Genomic DNA, 14,963 nt, shown 5'->3' with positions numbered 1-14,963 from the left:
TTTTTTTTGTTTTTATCCTCACACACCCATTATTTTGATAGTGGCGTCATAGTGCCTATACAGTTTCGTTCTGTTTTTCTGTTTCCCTACTTGGCATTTTATCAAACTGATTTTTGCTCATGTAGCCACACAGCCTTAATGGCCCTTCCCTGGAGACAGACCTTCAGGGACAGGCATGGTTTCATGAATGCACATTGATTTGCACACTTCCCTGCCTCTTGGCACAAAGCAAGTACAGTGGACATGTTAAAAGCCTCCTCTAGGGTGGCCCAAGTCCTTGGGCCCCTGCACCCACATGGGAGACCCAGAAGAAGCTCCTGGCTCCCGGCTCCCAGCTCTGCCTGGCCCAGCCCAGGCCATTGCGGCCATTTGGGGAGTAAACCAGAGGATGGAAGATCTGTCTCTCCTTCTCTCACTGTATCTGCCTTTCAAATAAGTTAAAAATAGTAATAAAAAAAGCCTCCTCTACAGCAGAGTTTTAGATTGAAGCTAGAAGATCTAGACCTTTTTTTTTTTTTTTAATTTATTTAGTTAGTTGAAGGTTAGAGTTAGAGAGACACTCACAGAGAGGTCTTCCATCTGCTGGTTCACTGCCCAAGTGGCTGCAATGGCCAGGGCTGGGCCAGGCTGAAGCCAGGAGCCAGGAGCTTCTTCTGGGTCTCCTACATAGGTACAGGGGCCTAAGCACTTGGGTCATCTTCCGCTGCTTTCCCAGGCGCATTAGCAGGGAGCTGGATCGGAAGTGGAGCAGCTGGGACTCAAACCTGCACCCACATGGGATGCCGGCACTGCAGGTGGAGGATTAACCAAGTGAGCCATGGCGCTGGCCCCCAAAATATTTCATTTTCTATGAACTTTCTGAAGTACGCTTGTATGTATTTAAGGTATAGAGTGTGATGATTTGATACATTATAAAATGATGATCACAATTAAATTGATTAACACATACATGATCTTGCATAGTTACCGTGTGTGTGTGTGTGTGTGTGTGTGTGTGTGTAAGGGGGGGGTAGGAGAGATGAGAGCGCTGAGCTCTGTTCTGTTAGCAAAGCTCAAGTTAGCAGCTGTGAGCAGCTGTAGTCGGGCACCACACTGTCCATTTCCCTCAGGACTGAACGTTTGTGCCCCCTGCCTTCGTGCCTCATAGCCACTGTTCTCCCAGCTTCTACGCATCCAGCTTTTTCAACTTCCTCATACAAGCGAGGTCCTGCACCATTTGTGTTGCAGAAGAGGTTAGTTTTTGTAAGTCAGCACTGACCCTTGTTCTGAGCTTCCTGGCCACCAAAGCAAAAAGGGAAATTGGAAACAGCACAGTGTTTTTGTCCTGGTAAAAAGAAGTAAACTAGCTCACGGGAAAGAGATGCTTTTTGTCAGCACTGAACACTGAGGGCTTTGCCACGTAGGAGGAGCAGTGTGGTGCATGGTGCTGCCGGTGCTGGTTTCACAGAACACACAGACCTTTCTTGTCTACTCGGTTCTTAACGCGTGTGAAAGCCGGAGGCTGGGTGTTACACCACACTTGTACGAGGGCGTTCAGTGGGGTGCTGGAGGAACGAAATCCAGCCTTTCTCTTTCTGGAGGTCTCAGAGAGAGCCCAGTCCTTGGGGAAGGTCTGTAGCCTGACCCGCAGCCTCCGGCACTGCCCGGCTTCGACAGGCCCTGGTGAGCAGGCTGTGTGGACTGGCGGCTCGCGGCTCCCAGGTTGCCTCGGGCCTTGGCTTACTATGAAGAGCACTGGTCACTGCGGGTGCTGGGCATGTGTGGGGCGAAGCTGCAGTTTTGCTGTGAAAACGCGAGCTGGGCCCCCACCCCTTTGCAGAGGCCAAAGCTGTCTTCTAGAAGCGGTTTCGGGTCTGCCGTGGTGTCGGCCAGGTGCGGCGGTGTGCCCGGACCCGGCTGCTCCAGGTGGGATGCAGGCAGCCTGCCCTGGCCAGGCCTGGCACCTACCCCGCCCGGCATTTGCACTTTGGGGAGGAAATCGTGCAGCTGTGCGCCAGGACACGCCACGCTGGAGGAGCGTGTGCGGGGAAGCGGTCAGCAGGTGCATGGGGGTCTGAGGCCGTTTTGCTCGGCTCTGGCTCCTGGCCACTTGCCCAGGTTCCTGCCTGCGCGAGGCGCCTCTGAAGAGCTCGCAGCAGAAGGGAAGTGGGAGAAGTCGCAGCGGAGGACCTGAGGCTGCCGGCTCTGCGCCCTGTTCTCACTTCCTCATCTGCACCTCTCACCGAGTCCTCCATGGCGCAGGTAGCCGCTCTCGTCCACTCCCCATCTCGGCCTCTAGGGCAGGACAGGGAGAAGCCCCTTCCTGCCTTGCTGGACTCTTGACCTCCCCAGCCCAGAGTGTGGCGCCTCCGGGACTGAGCATGCACGGTTGTTGGCCATCTGAGTTCTCAGCTCTGCCAATTACCTGGCCTCAGACAGGGAGTGAGGGCTCAGGGGCCCTAAGAACCTACAGGAGATTTCTCAGGAGGTCCCCGGATGCTGAGATGGGCGAAGACGTTGGGTGGGTTGGTGCTGTGCGCACGGCAGCGGTGCCCCTGGGTGGCTGAGTCACTGGTTAGCATGCAGAGCTGACGCACACGTGGCCCTGTCTCCTGTGGCTCTGCCCGTGTCACCGCCACTGTGGGTCTGCAGGTGTCTCTGGGGAAGGAGATGAGCACTTCAATGATGGTACCGTGGAGTCAGCCGCCCCCCACCCCCACCCCCACCCCCACCCCGCACACCATGGCAGAAACCTCAGGCTCTCTTTCCTGGAGGTTGCTGGGCCCCGCCCATCTGATGCACAGCTGGGAGCAGCTGTCCCCTTGCCAGAGGCTGCGGGCAATCAGTCCACCAGAACGTCTCAGCTGCTGTTGGCATAGTCTGGGTGGAGAGTTCCCTGCTGGGGCTCATGAGGGCCCCGGCCTGTGGTCTTGTGGCGGGGCTGGGGATGGTTCGTTCCCTCTGGTTTGGGAGCCTCTCTCCCCTCGCTGCCCCTCACACCCGCAGAGCCGCAGCGAACGCGGGCCCAGCTCCAATGACCGCCTCTCAAGGGGAGGTTCCGGTGCTCAGAGTAGACACTCCCGCACTCCCGGGGCCCCTGGGCGCCCGTGGGTGTCCTCGTGCCCCTGCGCATGTCCAGTTGCTGTGCCACGCAAGTGCTGTGTTCCTGAAAGGTGGGTCACGTAAACTGTAGCCTTCTGGGCCTGGCCCAGACCCACCAGACAAATGCTCGAGGCAGAGCCCGGGGATCTGCATTCCAGCCAGCACCTCCTTTAACTTTTAGATGCATCTGGAGAACTCGGTGGAAGACCCTCTATAGGAGTAAGACCCCTGGAGGAATGCATTGCTTAAGCCTGAGTAGGAGGAGCTTAATTCGTGTTCCGGAACCTTCTAAAGAAGTGTCGTCCCCTTGAGACTGAAACCAGCCACCCCCAAGAGGGACACAGGATCTCTCTTAGACCCTAATGCGGGCATGCGCGCACAGACACACACACACACACACACACACACACACACAATCACTTACAAGGAAGTAAAGAAAGGCTGGCAAGTCTGGTACTGCTTTGCTGGTTGTGGGCTGCTTTTCACCTTGGAGCGGGTGGGCTGGTTGACTACCGTCAAAGCTGCTTTAAAGCAATACGAGGGTACTTCTAAAGGCCCACGGGAGGGGCCAGCACTGTGGTGCTGCAAGTTAAGCCCCTGCCCGCAGGGCCGGCATCCTGTGTGAGCACCAGTTTAAGTCCCGCCTGCTCCACTGTCGAGCCAGCTCCCTGCTAATGCGCCTGGGAAAGAAGCAGAGGATGGCGCAAAACTTGGGCCCCTGCCACCCAAGTGGGAGACCCAGACGGAGTTCCTGGCTCCTGGCTCCTGGCTCCAGCCTGGCCCCAGCTCCTGCCGTTGAGGCCATTTGGGGAATGAACCAGTGGATGGAAAATTTCTCTTTCTTTCAAATAAAATAAATCTTAAAAAAAAAAAAGAAAAAAAGCCCCTGGAAAATGCCTGTTGTGATGCCCCAGCAACAAGGGTTCAGTGACTGTCCGTGTAGCACCTTCCACCTTCACCATAAGGTTAAGTGAGCCTTCCTCTTCATGCACTACAAGGGAAAAAACTCTCATCTTTCAGTATTGCTATTTTTAAATTTTCAGAATCTATTTTCATTTTATTTAAAAGAGAGAGAGAGAAAGAGACAGATGGAGAGAGATCTTCTAGCCACTGTTCCACTCAAATGCCCACAGCAGCCCAGGCTGGACCAGGCTGAAGAGCTGAGTGTGGGTCTCCCACGTGGCGGCAGGATCCAGGCATTTGAGCGAGCCATCATCTGCTGCCTTGTCCAGTGTGCATTAGCAGGAAGCTGGTTTGGAAGCAGAGCCAGGACTTGAACCCAGGGACTCCAGTGTGGGTTGTGGGTGTCCCAAGAGGTGACTTAACTGCAGCGCCAAATGTACACCTCTAGTTTTTTATTTTTAAGATTGCTTTGTGTCTTGTTTTTTTTTTTTTTTTTTTTTTTTTTAAGATTTATTTATTTATTTATTTGAAAGTCAGAGTTACACAGAGAGGAGAGGCAGAAAGAGAGAAGTCCTCCATCCGATGGGTCACTCCCCAATTGGCTGCAACTGCCAGAGCTGCACCGATCTGAAGCCAGGAGCCAGGAGCTTCTTCCGGGTCTCCCATGCGGATGTAGGGGCCCAAGGACTTGGGCCATCCTCCACTGCTTTTCCAGGCCATAGCAGAGAGCTGGATCAGAAGTGGAGCATCCAAGACTAGAACTGGCGCCCATATGGTATGCCGGCGCTTCAGGCCAGGGTGTTAACCCACTGTGCCACAGCGCCGGCCCCTTGTGCCTTGTTTTAAAAATGATTACCAATGCACAGTGTAAAGCAGTCAAACCAGGCAAGTAGCCTATTTCCCAGTCCTTTCTTTGTGTGTGGAGGCTACCAGCTACCTTTTAATTCCTTTTTCCACAAACTCTTTGAAGAGCCTGTACAGTGCACCGATAGCGGTCAGGGTCATCCTGGTGGGGATTCTGAGGGCCCAACCTTCCCCTCGGTGATCCCCCAGCCTGTTTGATTTCCTGCGGAGGAAGGGATTTCAGCTTCGCCCGGGCGGGCTGCCTCGTCGGAGCTCCTCCCTGGCCCTCTTTAGGGGCTCTGGGCCTCCTGGGGTTTAGCTTCCATGGGGCAGCGCCATGGATCTGTGCACACCTCCTCATTGTCTTGAGACAGAGCCGTATCAGCCTGGGGGTCTGCCTGCAGCCGTGCTTCCTTGGGACAGGACCCCCCCCCCCTCCCAAGGCCTGTAATGACCCATACCACCCAGAGTTCAGTTTGGGAGTTTTAGTTCAAGAAAACTTCTGGTTGCTTCTCAGTGTGGCAGGAGCTTTGAGGGAGAGATGTGGCACGCAGTGCAGATGGGGTCTGGGAGCTAAGACATGCACTGAGACTGCGGATGGGGAGAGGGGATTAAGGGGCACCAGGAGTCCACTGACAGAGTGGACTAGAGTTTTTGGTAAAGGTGAGGTAGGGCTTGGAGCCAGGATTTCAGAAAAAGCATCTCCCGGGCTTAGTCTGGAGGCCCAGAGAAGGTGAAATCTTTCTTTCAAAGCAACTTAGCTGAGAAACAATTTCTAAAAAGAAAGTGATTGGGGCCGGCGCTGTGGCATCGCGGGTAAAGCCTTGGCCTGTCGTGCCAGCATCCCATATGGGTGCCAGTTTAAGTCTCAGCTGCTCCACTTCCGATCCAGCTCTGGGAAAGCAGCAGAAGGTGGCCCAAGTCTTTGGGTCCCTGCACCTTTGTGGGAGACCCCGAAGAAGCTCCCGGCTCCTGGTTTCAGATTGGCACAGCTCCGGCTGTTGCAGCCAGCTGGGTAGTGAACCAGCAGATGGAAGCCCTCTCTCTCTCTCTCTCTCTCTCTCTCTCTCTCTCTGCCTTTCCTTCTCTCTGTGTAACTTTGACTTTCACATAAATAAATAAATCTTCAAAAAAGAAAGAAAAGTGATTGAGGGTGGGCACGTAGCTGTAGCAGCCAAGGTGCCAGCTGGAGGCCTGTGTCCCGTGTCAGAGTGCCTCGTCCAGAGTCCTGGCTCCGCTCCCGATTCCAGCTGCCTGCCGGGGTGCACCCTGGGAGGCAGCAGGTGATGGCTCACGTACTTGGGTCCCTGCCACCCATGTGGGAGACACGGATGGAGTTTGCCCAGCCTCAGCTGTTAAGGCCATTTGGAAAGTGAACCTGCAAATGGGAGCTCTCTGTCTCTTTCTTTCCTTTTCTTTTTTTTCCTTTTAAATAAAGGAATAAGTAAACAAATAAATGTATGTTTTTAAAACAGTGATCCAAGGAAGTTTCTAATGGAACCAGTAAATGCCCTTATTTCTAAAGGTGTGGCAGATTGGGGGGCTAGTGTCATGGCTCTTGATGTAGCAAAGCCTTGAAAATGTTCGTATCCTTGTTTAAGTGATTCTACCCCCACCCCATTATCACGTTCTAAGGAAACTTCCAGCAAAATAAAGACGCACTTACAAATGCTCTCCGGGCCCTTTCCACGGGGCCAGCGCTGGGGGAGGAACGCGCTCCTCATCGAACTGTAGGGGAGGAATTTAACCAGCCATCATGATTCATCCTGGTGGAATAATTCTACAGTCTAATTTAACAAGGATGATCAGGAAGACTGTGCAGGAGCAGAATATCCAGTAGGCTGTTGGAAGTAGGAAAATTACTAATTAGAGTGGTCCCTCCACCCAGGCTTTCCCCATTCCCTGATTTCAGTTAGCATGGCCAACCACCGTCTAATAATATGAACGGAAAATTCCAGAAAGAAACAATTCAATTCAATTTTATTTTATTTTTAAAGATTTATTTAGTTATTTGAAAGGCAGAATTAGAGAGAGAGAGAGAGAGAGAGAGAGAGAGAGAGAGAGAGAGAATTCTCCATCTGCTGCTTCACTCCCCAAACGGTCACAACAGTAGGGGCTGGGCCAGGCCGAAGCCAGGAGCCTGGAACTCCATCTGGGTCTCCCACGTGGGTGCCAGGGGCCCAAGCACTTGGGCCAGCCTCAGCCTCCGCTGTTTTCCCAGGAGTATTAACAGGGAGATGGATAGGAAGTGAACCAGGGGGTGGACGATCTTTCCTTCTCTCCCTATCTGTCTGTAACTCTGACTTCCAAGTAAATAAATAAGTAAATTTTTTTTAAGATGGGGTAGCATTACGTTTGGTATATGCATGTAGGAGAAGCAGCATATGTGGGCTTGGTACTCTCTGGTTTCAGGTGTCCACTGGGGGATCTTGGGAAATGTCCCCTGTGAGTAGGCAAATGATGGTGGTATGGACATGACTATTAGTTACAGCTGTGAAAGTAGTGTAAATGAGCCAGGTAATATGCAGAACTGAACATGGCTATGTTACAGTTACAGGATTAAATACTTCTTAAGGCCGGCGCCACGGCTCACTAGGTTAATCCTCCACCTAGCGGCGCCAGTACCCTGGGTTATAGTCCCAGTTGAGGCGCCAGATTCTGTCCTGGTTGCTCCTCTTCCAGGCCAGCTCTCTGCTGTGGCCTGGGAGTGCAGTGGAGGATGGCCCAGGTCCTTGGGCCCTGCACCTGCATGGGAGACCAGGAGGAAGCACCTGGCTCCTGGCTTTGGATCGGCACAGTGTGCCGGCCGTAGCAGTCATTTGGGGGGGTGAACCAACAGAAGGAAGACCTTTCTCTCTGTCTCTCTCTCTCACTGTCTAACTCTGCCTGTCAAATAAATAAATAAATAAATACTTCTTAAAGAGTATTGGAATTTCATAGCAGGGAGCTGGCGTTGTAGCATCCCATATTGCAGCGCTGGTTTGAGCCCTGACTGCTCTGCTTGTCATCCCTGCTCCTGGCACCTGAAGAGGTGGTAGGTGATGGCCCATGTACCTCACCCCTGCCACCCATGTGGGAGACCCAGATGCAGTTCCTGGCTCCTGGCTTCAGCCTGGTCCAGCCATGGTTGTTGCGGCCCTTTGGGGAGTAAACCAGCCAGTGAAAGATCTCTCTCTCTTTTGCTCTTTCAAATAAATCAACAGAAATAAATACATCCTTTCAAAAAGTCATAGCAACATGGAAGATGTCTATCTGCAACATCATCTTGGTGAGATTTAAGCATCGGATCTCAGCACTTCCAGGGTGTGCTGTGTTGGCCGCTGGGCTGTGCGGAGCACACTTGGGGTCTAAGACGTGGGCCCCTGAGCCTGAGTCCAGGTGTGTCTTTAAGCTGGGTGCACAGTGAGGTGAGGGGTGGTAGGCGGGGTGGGAGGTGGGTGGCGGGACACGGGCCTTGGGCCTCTGGGGTTGGAAGGAGCTGTGGGACAGGGAGAGCTGTCAGGACGACACAGCAGCCAGTGCGGCATGGGGGTCTGGGTCCTGTAAGGTGGATCCTGTTCAGATCATCACAGCCATGAGAGGCCAGAGGATAGAGAGGTGCCTGCCCCTCACCCTGGAAGTCCAGGCCTCTCCTGAGTCCCCTGGGACACGAGCAGGGCGTGGGTCCAGCTCCCTGCAGACAAGCTGTGGTCCAGGGGGCAGCCGTGTGCATGCCAGCCCCAGGGACACTGTATCCCTGAGCCCCCCACCCCTGCTGTCTTGGTCCCTGTGGGCTGATGGGGATGCTGCTGGTGGAAGATGGGCCTTCGTTCTTCCTCTTCCTCCGTGGCTTCTCCTTTCAAGTGTGTCCCCGCCCTGCACGGGTGCCAGGCGCTCCTGGGGTGGGGGGAGGGGGAGGCCAGCCACACTTTCCCTTTGGGGCACTTTGACACTTTGTTTAAGCAGGGACGTGATTGAGAGTGTGAGAGGGTGAGAACCGGAGGCTCTGGCTCTTTAAGGCCCGGCCTTCCAGTGGCTTTTGGCAGAGGAAATACTGAACGTTTAATTTTAGGGCCAAGAAGAGGGGTGGGGGGAGAGTCTCCATTGCATCTGGTTTGTGTTAAGCCCTTGCCTTCAGAGAAAGGCTGTGTTTATGGTTAAAATCCGGCGGAGCTGGGGAGGGGGCGCGTGTTGGGGGGGTGGAGGTCACTGATGTCCCGCCTCTGGGCAGTTGCGGCACAGGGACGGCGCGCGAGCTGCCCTCTTGTCCCTGCAGCCCGGGACCCTGGGAGCCTGGTGCTCCCAGCTTAAGGAAGACAGCCACGTTCATTTTATCCCCGAAGTCAGAGCGAGACGTCCGCCTTTAGACAGCCCCCAGCAGCTGGCCTTGGGCAGACAAGAGCTACGACGTCCCTGGCGTCTCCGAGCTCCCCGGAGTTGGCCATCGGTCAGCTGGGCCTGGCTGTAGTCTGCAGGGTCCGGGCTGGGGCCCTCCCTCACTGATCCTGGACGGAGAGGTTGAGTCTAGACGGTCAGAGCTGCAGGTCCCCAGTCCCTGCTGCCAGACACAGAGCGGGAGCTCCTCCAGGGCCGGGACAGACTCTGGTTCTCTGCTCTTCCCCTAGCGCCATGTGGCTCCCCTCTCTATGCCCCTGTCCCTCGCAGGGCCGGCCTGGGGACAGCGGCGAGGGTGGTCTCCCTCACAGGGCCGGCCTGGGGACAGTGGCGAGGGTGGGAGACCCTGAAGCTCAGCGGAGGTGTTCGTAAGGCTGCCGGTACAGCGAAGGCTGGCCTTGCCCACTGTTCCCATTGCTAGCGAGGTGCCTGGCGCACCCGCAAAAGTGGGGCGTTTCTGAGATGAAAGGGGACTTAGCAAATGTCCCAGCCCCTCGCTGAGCCTGCTACACTGCGGAGCCTCCAGGCGTCCTGTAGACTTCTGCTGGGGGTGGAGGTAGGAAGGAAGGCCTGTCCCTCCCGCCCCACCCGGTGCCTCTCTCCTCCTCCTGAGTGAGCCCCTTGCCTCTGGCATCTTCTCCCCCTGTTGCAGAGGGTGATGGGAGGCGTAGCCAGTGCAGTCTGTGTGAGAAACCCGGGCCTCTGGGGTTGGGCCAAGTCATGCCTTGTGCTTTCCTAGAAAGGGAAAAGCCAGCAGGCCGGCCTGCTTCCTTCCGGGGACACCAAAGCTGAGTCACCTTGGAGTCAGGGCCTGGGAGGGGCCCCCAGCCAGCTGTCGCCTGTGGCCATGAGGATCACTTCCCTCCTGTGTTTCCTGGAGGGCCAGGGCCCCACCCAGAGTCTGCCTTGGGTGGGGTGGGGTCTCATCCTCTGCAAGGCAGGCTGGCAGGGGGGCAGGGGAGGCGCGTGCACTCAGCACCCGTGGGAGGCAGGATTTGCAGTGCGTGTGGTTTACAAGCCTTCAGTGTCTGTTTTGTTTTGCCTTAAAAATGAGACCTGTTTATGGCAAAATGAAAACAGCTGTCCATAGAGAATTCTTTGATGCCACAGATAGGATTTTAATGTCTGACTTTAATATATATGTATATATAATGTGTATATATGTAGTATATACATGTATGTGTATGTATGATGTATATGATATAATTAACAATTTTTATGTATTATTTATTAGAGAGAGAGAGAGAGAGAGAGATCTCCTACACTCTGGTTCACTCCCTAAATGCCTACAATAGCCAGGGTTGGGCTAAGCTGACACCAGGGGCCTAGAACCTCATCTGGGTTTCCCACACGCGTGGCAGGGACCCGACTACTTGAGCTGTCATCCGCTGCTCCCAGGGCGGGAAGCTGCAATTGAAGAGGAACTGGGACTCAAACCCAGGCCCTCTGGTGTGGGGTGTGGCCCTGAACAACTGTCCCGAGCGCCCAGCACACGTTAAGCGTTAGTGAGTTCAGGGGCAGTAAGCACAGTGATGGGCTGTGCAGCCATCACCACCGTCCACCTCCAGAACACCTCCTCTTGCAAAGCTGGCTCTCTGTACCCACCAAACGCTTTTCCGTTTCCCCAGCCCTGGCGGCCACCAGGCCTCCCTCCTGGCTGTCTGATCTTGGCTGCTGTCATGTGAGTGGAAGCAACCCTGGCTTGTTTCTGTGAGTGACTGCTTGCACGTGGCCTGTCTTCATCATGATCCGTGTGGCGGCATGTGTCGGATCGCCTGCCTTTTTGAGGCTGGGTAATATTCCATCGTCCGTCTCACCACGCTGGGTGTATCTGCTCCTCTCTTGGTAGACACTTGGTTGGCCTGTGTCCTTTGGCTACTGTGAAAAGGGATGTGCCAGTACCTGTTGTAGGCCTGCATTCCATTCTTTTGTGTCTGCACGCAGAAGTGGGCTTGCTGGATTTTATGTTGTGCTGATGGTGCCGCGCCCTGCAGGCACTTTGAGCCCCCTGAGGCGGGAGTGGCAGGAAAGCTATGCCTTGCGTGCTACCCCCCATCCCCTCACCCTCCTGCTCCCCTGGCCAGGGCTGCCTCAGCAGCTGTCTGCAGAGGCCAGCTGTGTCCCCAAGAAGGCACCGTGTCCCATGCTGGCACGGCTCTGGGTGGGTGGGGGGAGTGTCTGGGACCACAGAGCTAATCAGAAATTCTTCCCAGAATCTTCTGGTGGTAAAGGACCTCTTTGGTCCGGGTCCCCATTCTCCCTCTTGATCTGCTTCAGCTTCCTGGGTGTCTTGGGGAGGGGTAGGGACCCCAGAGCTTGCTGGTTCCCCCCTCCCCAGCCTCCACACCCCTACTTCTCCCTGCCCGAGGTCGTTCCTCACCCCGAGGCTGCCCCAGAGGGCTAGTATATGATCCATTTCTGACCAGTGAGTTACAGAGCTTCATGCGAAACTTACTAGCTTCCTTTGGGGAACAGTTCTGGCTATTTCTTGCTAAGGGAACAGGACGCCTGCCATGGCCATGATTTTTGCTTTTGGTAAGTCTGCTAGCCAGCAGTCGGCCACTGTGCCTAGTGGGTATGGCACACGGATCTCTGCTCACGGATGCGGGCTGCACTCTGAGCCACGGTCCCGTGGCCGGCCGAGATCCACAAGTGGTGGCTGTGTGGGGGCTCGGTGCCACCAGGAGCGCCTACCTCTTGGGTGGTGTGTATTCTGCCAGAGGAGTTGCGTTCTTTCTTGGGGCCTGGTAGTGGCTGGTCTTGTCCTCTGTGCTCCTCCTGTTGAGCTAGTGAGAGCCGGAAAGCAGAAGGAAGCATTTGGGATCTGGGGTTAGGGAACTCCTGGCTTTGGGTCTGGGGCCTGCTCTTTGCAAGCTGTGGCACCTAACAGTCCTGTCCCCTCAGTTTTGCCATCTCTAAAATGGAGATCCCAACATCTGCCTCTTCATCCACTTGCTGTGAAGAGAGCGTGATCAGTGTGAGCTGTGTGGTAGGGAGCTGGCATTTAGCTTAGCAGTTATGAGCCCACGTCCTGTGTCAGAGTGCCTGGGTTTGAGTCCTAGCTCCGGCTCCTGACGCCAGCTTCCTGCCAATGTGCACCCTATGAAGGAGCAGCTGATGACTCAAGTCCTTGGGGTCTTGCTACCTGCGTGGGAGACTTTGATTGAGTTGCTGGCTCCTGGCTTTGGCACTGGCCTAGCCCCTGTCTTTGTAGGCATTTGGGCAATGAAACAACAGATAGGAGCTCTCTCTGGTTGTTTGGTCTGTATGTGTGTATGTGTCTCTCTCTACTTCTCAAATAAGTAAAATTTAAAACTAATAGAGTACCTCGTAAACAAGTATTCCTGGTGTCAGCTGTTGTGGCTGTGCCTTGCTCCTGAGCGGGCAAGGCCTGGGAGGGCCTCTAAATCCTTTCTCTGTCCCCCATAGGTCTGTGCAGGCCCAGCTCTCCCTAGAGAGGCCGAATGCCAGGAGGGAGGGGCTGGAGGCTGTCTGGGTGGTGGCGGCTTCCTCCCAAGGGAGATGGGAGCTGCTGGACTCTGGCGTGGGGCCAGCTGTGTGCCCTGAGCAGGGGTGACGGAGGGGAGAGGGGCTCCCGGGTACCTTGGACTTCCTTCCAGATGCGCTGCGTTCTCTGATCTCGGGCCCCTCTCCCTGCCAGACCATCATGGAGCCCCTCACTCTCACTGCAACATCAGGGTTTTTTTTTTCTTTTTCCTTTTTTTAAACTCAAAAGGCAGACAGAGATCTTCTATCTGTTGGGTTCCTCCTCAAATGCCCACAACAGCTGGGGTTGGGCCAGGCTGAAGCCAGGAGCCTGGAACTCCATCCAGGCCTCCCATATGGGTGGCAGGGGCCCAGTGAGTTGAGCCCTCACCGCTGCTTCCCAAGGTGAGGGAAGCTGGAGTCGGGAGCAGAGCCAGGACTGAAACCCAGGCGCTGTGGTATGGGAGGCGGTGTCCCAAGCGGCTCCTTAACCCCTGCACCCGGTGCCTGCCAGGACCTCATCTGAACCACAGTGTCTGCACCTGTAGGCACTCTGTGTGCAGGGCTGTTGGCACGATGGATATAAGGGGCCAGGTTGGTGACCCGGCCCTGGGGGCCACTCCTAGGCATGGAGCCGATGTTGTTACTTTGTATGTGAGGAGCCCTGCTTGCCTTCTCCAGGCGGAAGGTGAGGTGATACAGACTGTCTCTCTGCCTTTCTTGAGCCCTACGTTGCCCTGACTTGCCTGATGATAGGATTCAGCTGCAATGCTTGTTACTTGTTAAAATACCAGTGTGTGGGCCCCACCCCAGAACTCCCAAATCACAATGGCAGCTGTTGGGCTGGGGTCTCTATTGTCAACCATCAGGCCGGTTTGGGAAGTGCTGCTTCCTTAGACGGCTATCCCGGTGGCTCTATCATTTCCTTTTAACTGAACCCCCTGAAATGAGGCTGGTGTGACCCCACGTAAGGTACTGCCCCGAGGCCCGCAGCTGCCCGGCAGTAAGTGGAGCTAGAATTAGAACTCGGATCTCCCAGTGCTGGGCACCCATTGTGGCGGCAGACATTCCACTGGAGCATGGACATGGTGGGGGATGGAGAGAGATGGACCGATAGGAAGGAGGTCAGTTGCACAGGCTGATGGGAGACACAGAGACTGGCTAGGGGCCACAGGGTGGGTGTAGCACTGCCCTCCGCCCCCCACTGGGAAGCCTCCCCATGTGTGACTTCTGAAAACCAGAGCCACATGGGCCATGGGCTTCTTCCCACAACCACTGGCAATCAGTAGGTGTTACAGGTAGCCAGGCTGGGAAGGTATGGTTTTAGGTGGTGTGGGCCGGGTGGGCAGGGCCGGGACACCTTCCCCGGGCTGTTGGTGAAGTCCTGGGGGCCTGTGGGTAGGTAGTGTCTGCTTCTCCCTTGCCCTCTTTCTGGTTGGCCTGGGGCACCTTCTAGAAATAGGACTGGGGCAGAGGACTTTGGCCCGTCTTGTAGCCGAGAGGAGCTGCTGCAGGTGTCTGGGCGGGGTGGGCGTGTGGGCTGGACAGCTGCGATGGCATCTCCACCTGTTTGTTCATCTTGTTGGCTCAGGCCTGAAACCTGGGTGTGGCCTCCGACCCCTCCCTCCCGCCGCTTGCCTGAGTCTCTCTCATACCCGCCTACTCGGCTCCAGCGCTGCCTGGTCTGAGCCGACTTTGTCTGGGGCCTGGAGCTTCTTTGCACAGGCTCCCCCCTGGGCTCTTGGCGCCTTCCTTGTCCGCCTCTGATCCATTCTTCCGGCTGCCCTCCAAGTCTCTCTCCAAGATGCAGGTGTCATGATGGGTTCACCCACACCCGATCCCACGCCCACCTCTCCATCCCTCATGAATTTATCTTAGCTGAAATCCAACCAGATGTCCTAAGTGGCGTTCACGGTGCTCAGGAGAAATTAACCTAACAGCCGGCAGGCACTGAGATGGCCAGTGGCCTGCTGACTCCTGCCCCAGCCCCACCCAGGGCCATTCTCCAGGTGTTTTGCGCAAGCCTTCTTCCCTTCTCTCTGGGACCATTGCTGATTGGTTCCCTCTGCTGGAGGGCAGGGGGCTCCACCCTCCTAGGTGCATCCAACCCCGCTGTAGGGCACACGCGGCCACCAGTTTGCACCTGTGTCCCGGTATAATTGTTCCTGGCGCCTCCTTGTATGTTTCAGTCGCCTGGTTTGGGTGGTAGATTCTATGGCTCCCCTCTGGCCCATTGGCAAGTTTTCATCCTCAGCCTGTGAGATTGACTTTCTTAG

At 55.4% G+C, this 14,963-nt stretch overlaps 1 protein-coding gene and 1 long non-coding RNA gene across 5 annotated transcripts in view; one reads left to right on the top strand and one right to left on the bottom strand.

Moving 5' to 3' along the window:
- Window positions 1-14,963, top strand: part of ACTN1 (actinin alpha 1) — a 102,168-nt gene that overhangs the window by 23,299 nt on the left and 63,906 nt on the right. The window contains exon 1 of one of the 4 annotated variants that reach the window (XM_017349363.3): window positions 13,667-13,811. The exons of the other annotated variants lie outside the window; for them this stretch is intronic. Coding sequence (XP_017204852.2) covers window positions 13,767-13,811 — 45 coding nt within the window. The 5' untranslated portion in view covers window positions 13,667-13,766. Of the gene's footprint in view, window positions 1-13,666; window positions 13,812-14,963 lie in introns of those variants that run through there. 4 annotated transcript variants of the gene reach the window in all.
- LOC103351640 (uncharacterized) lies at window positions 330-13,917 on the bottom strand. Its single transcript, XR_007911779.2, has 3 exons — window positions 11,896-13,917; window positions 6,494-6,668; window positions 330-2,637 (listed from the first exon to the last, which is right to left on the bottom strand). It is a non-coding gene; the product is annotated as an uncharacterized lncRNA (long non-coding RNA).

Source organism: Oryctolagus cuniculus, chromosome 20 (assembly GCF_964237555.1).
Source record: "Oryctolagus cuniculus chromosome 20, mOryCun1.1, whole genome shotgun sequence".
Taxonomy (NCBI): Eukaryota; Metazoa; Chordata; class Mammalia; order Lagomorpha; family Leporidae; genus Oryctolagus; species Oryctolagus cuniculus.
Note: the sequence above shows the minus strand (reverse complement) of the source record. Positions and strands in the feature narration are given on the sequence as shown.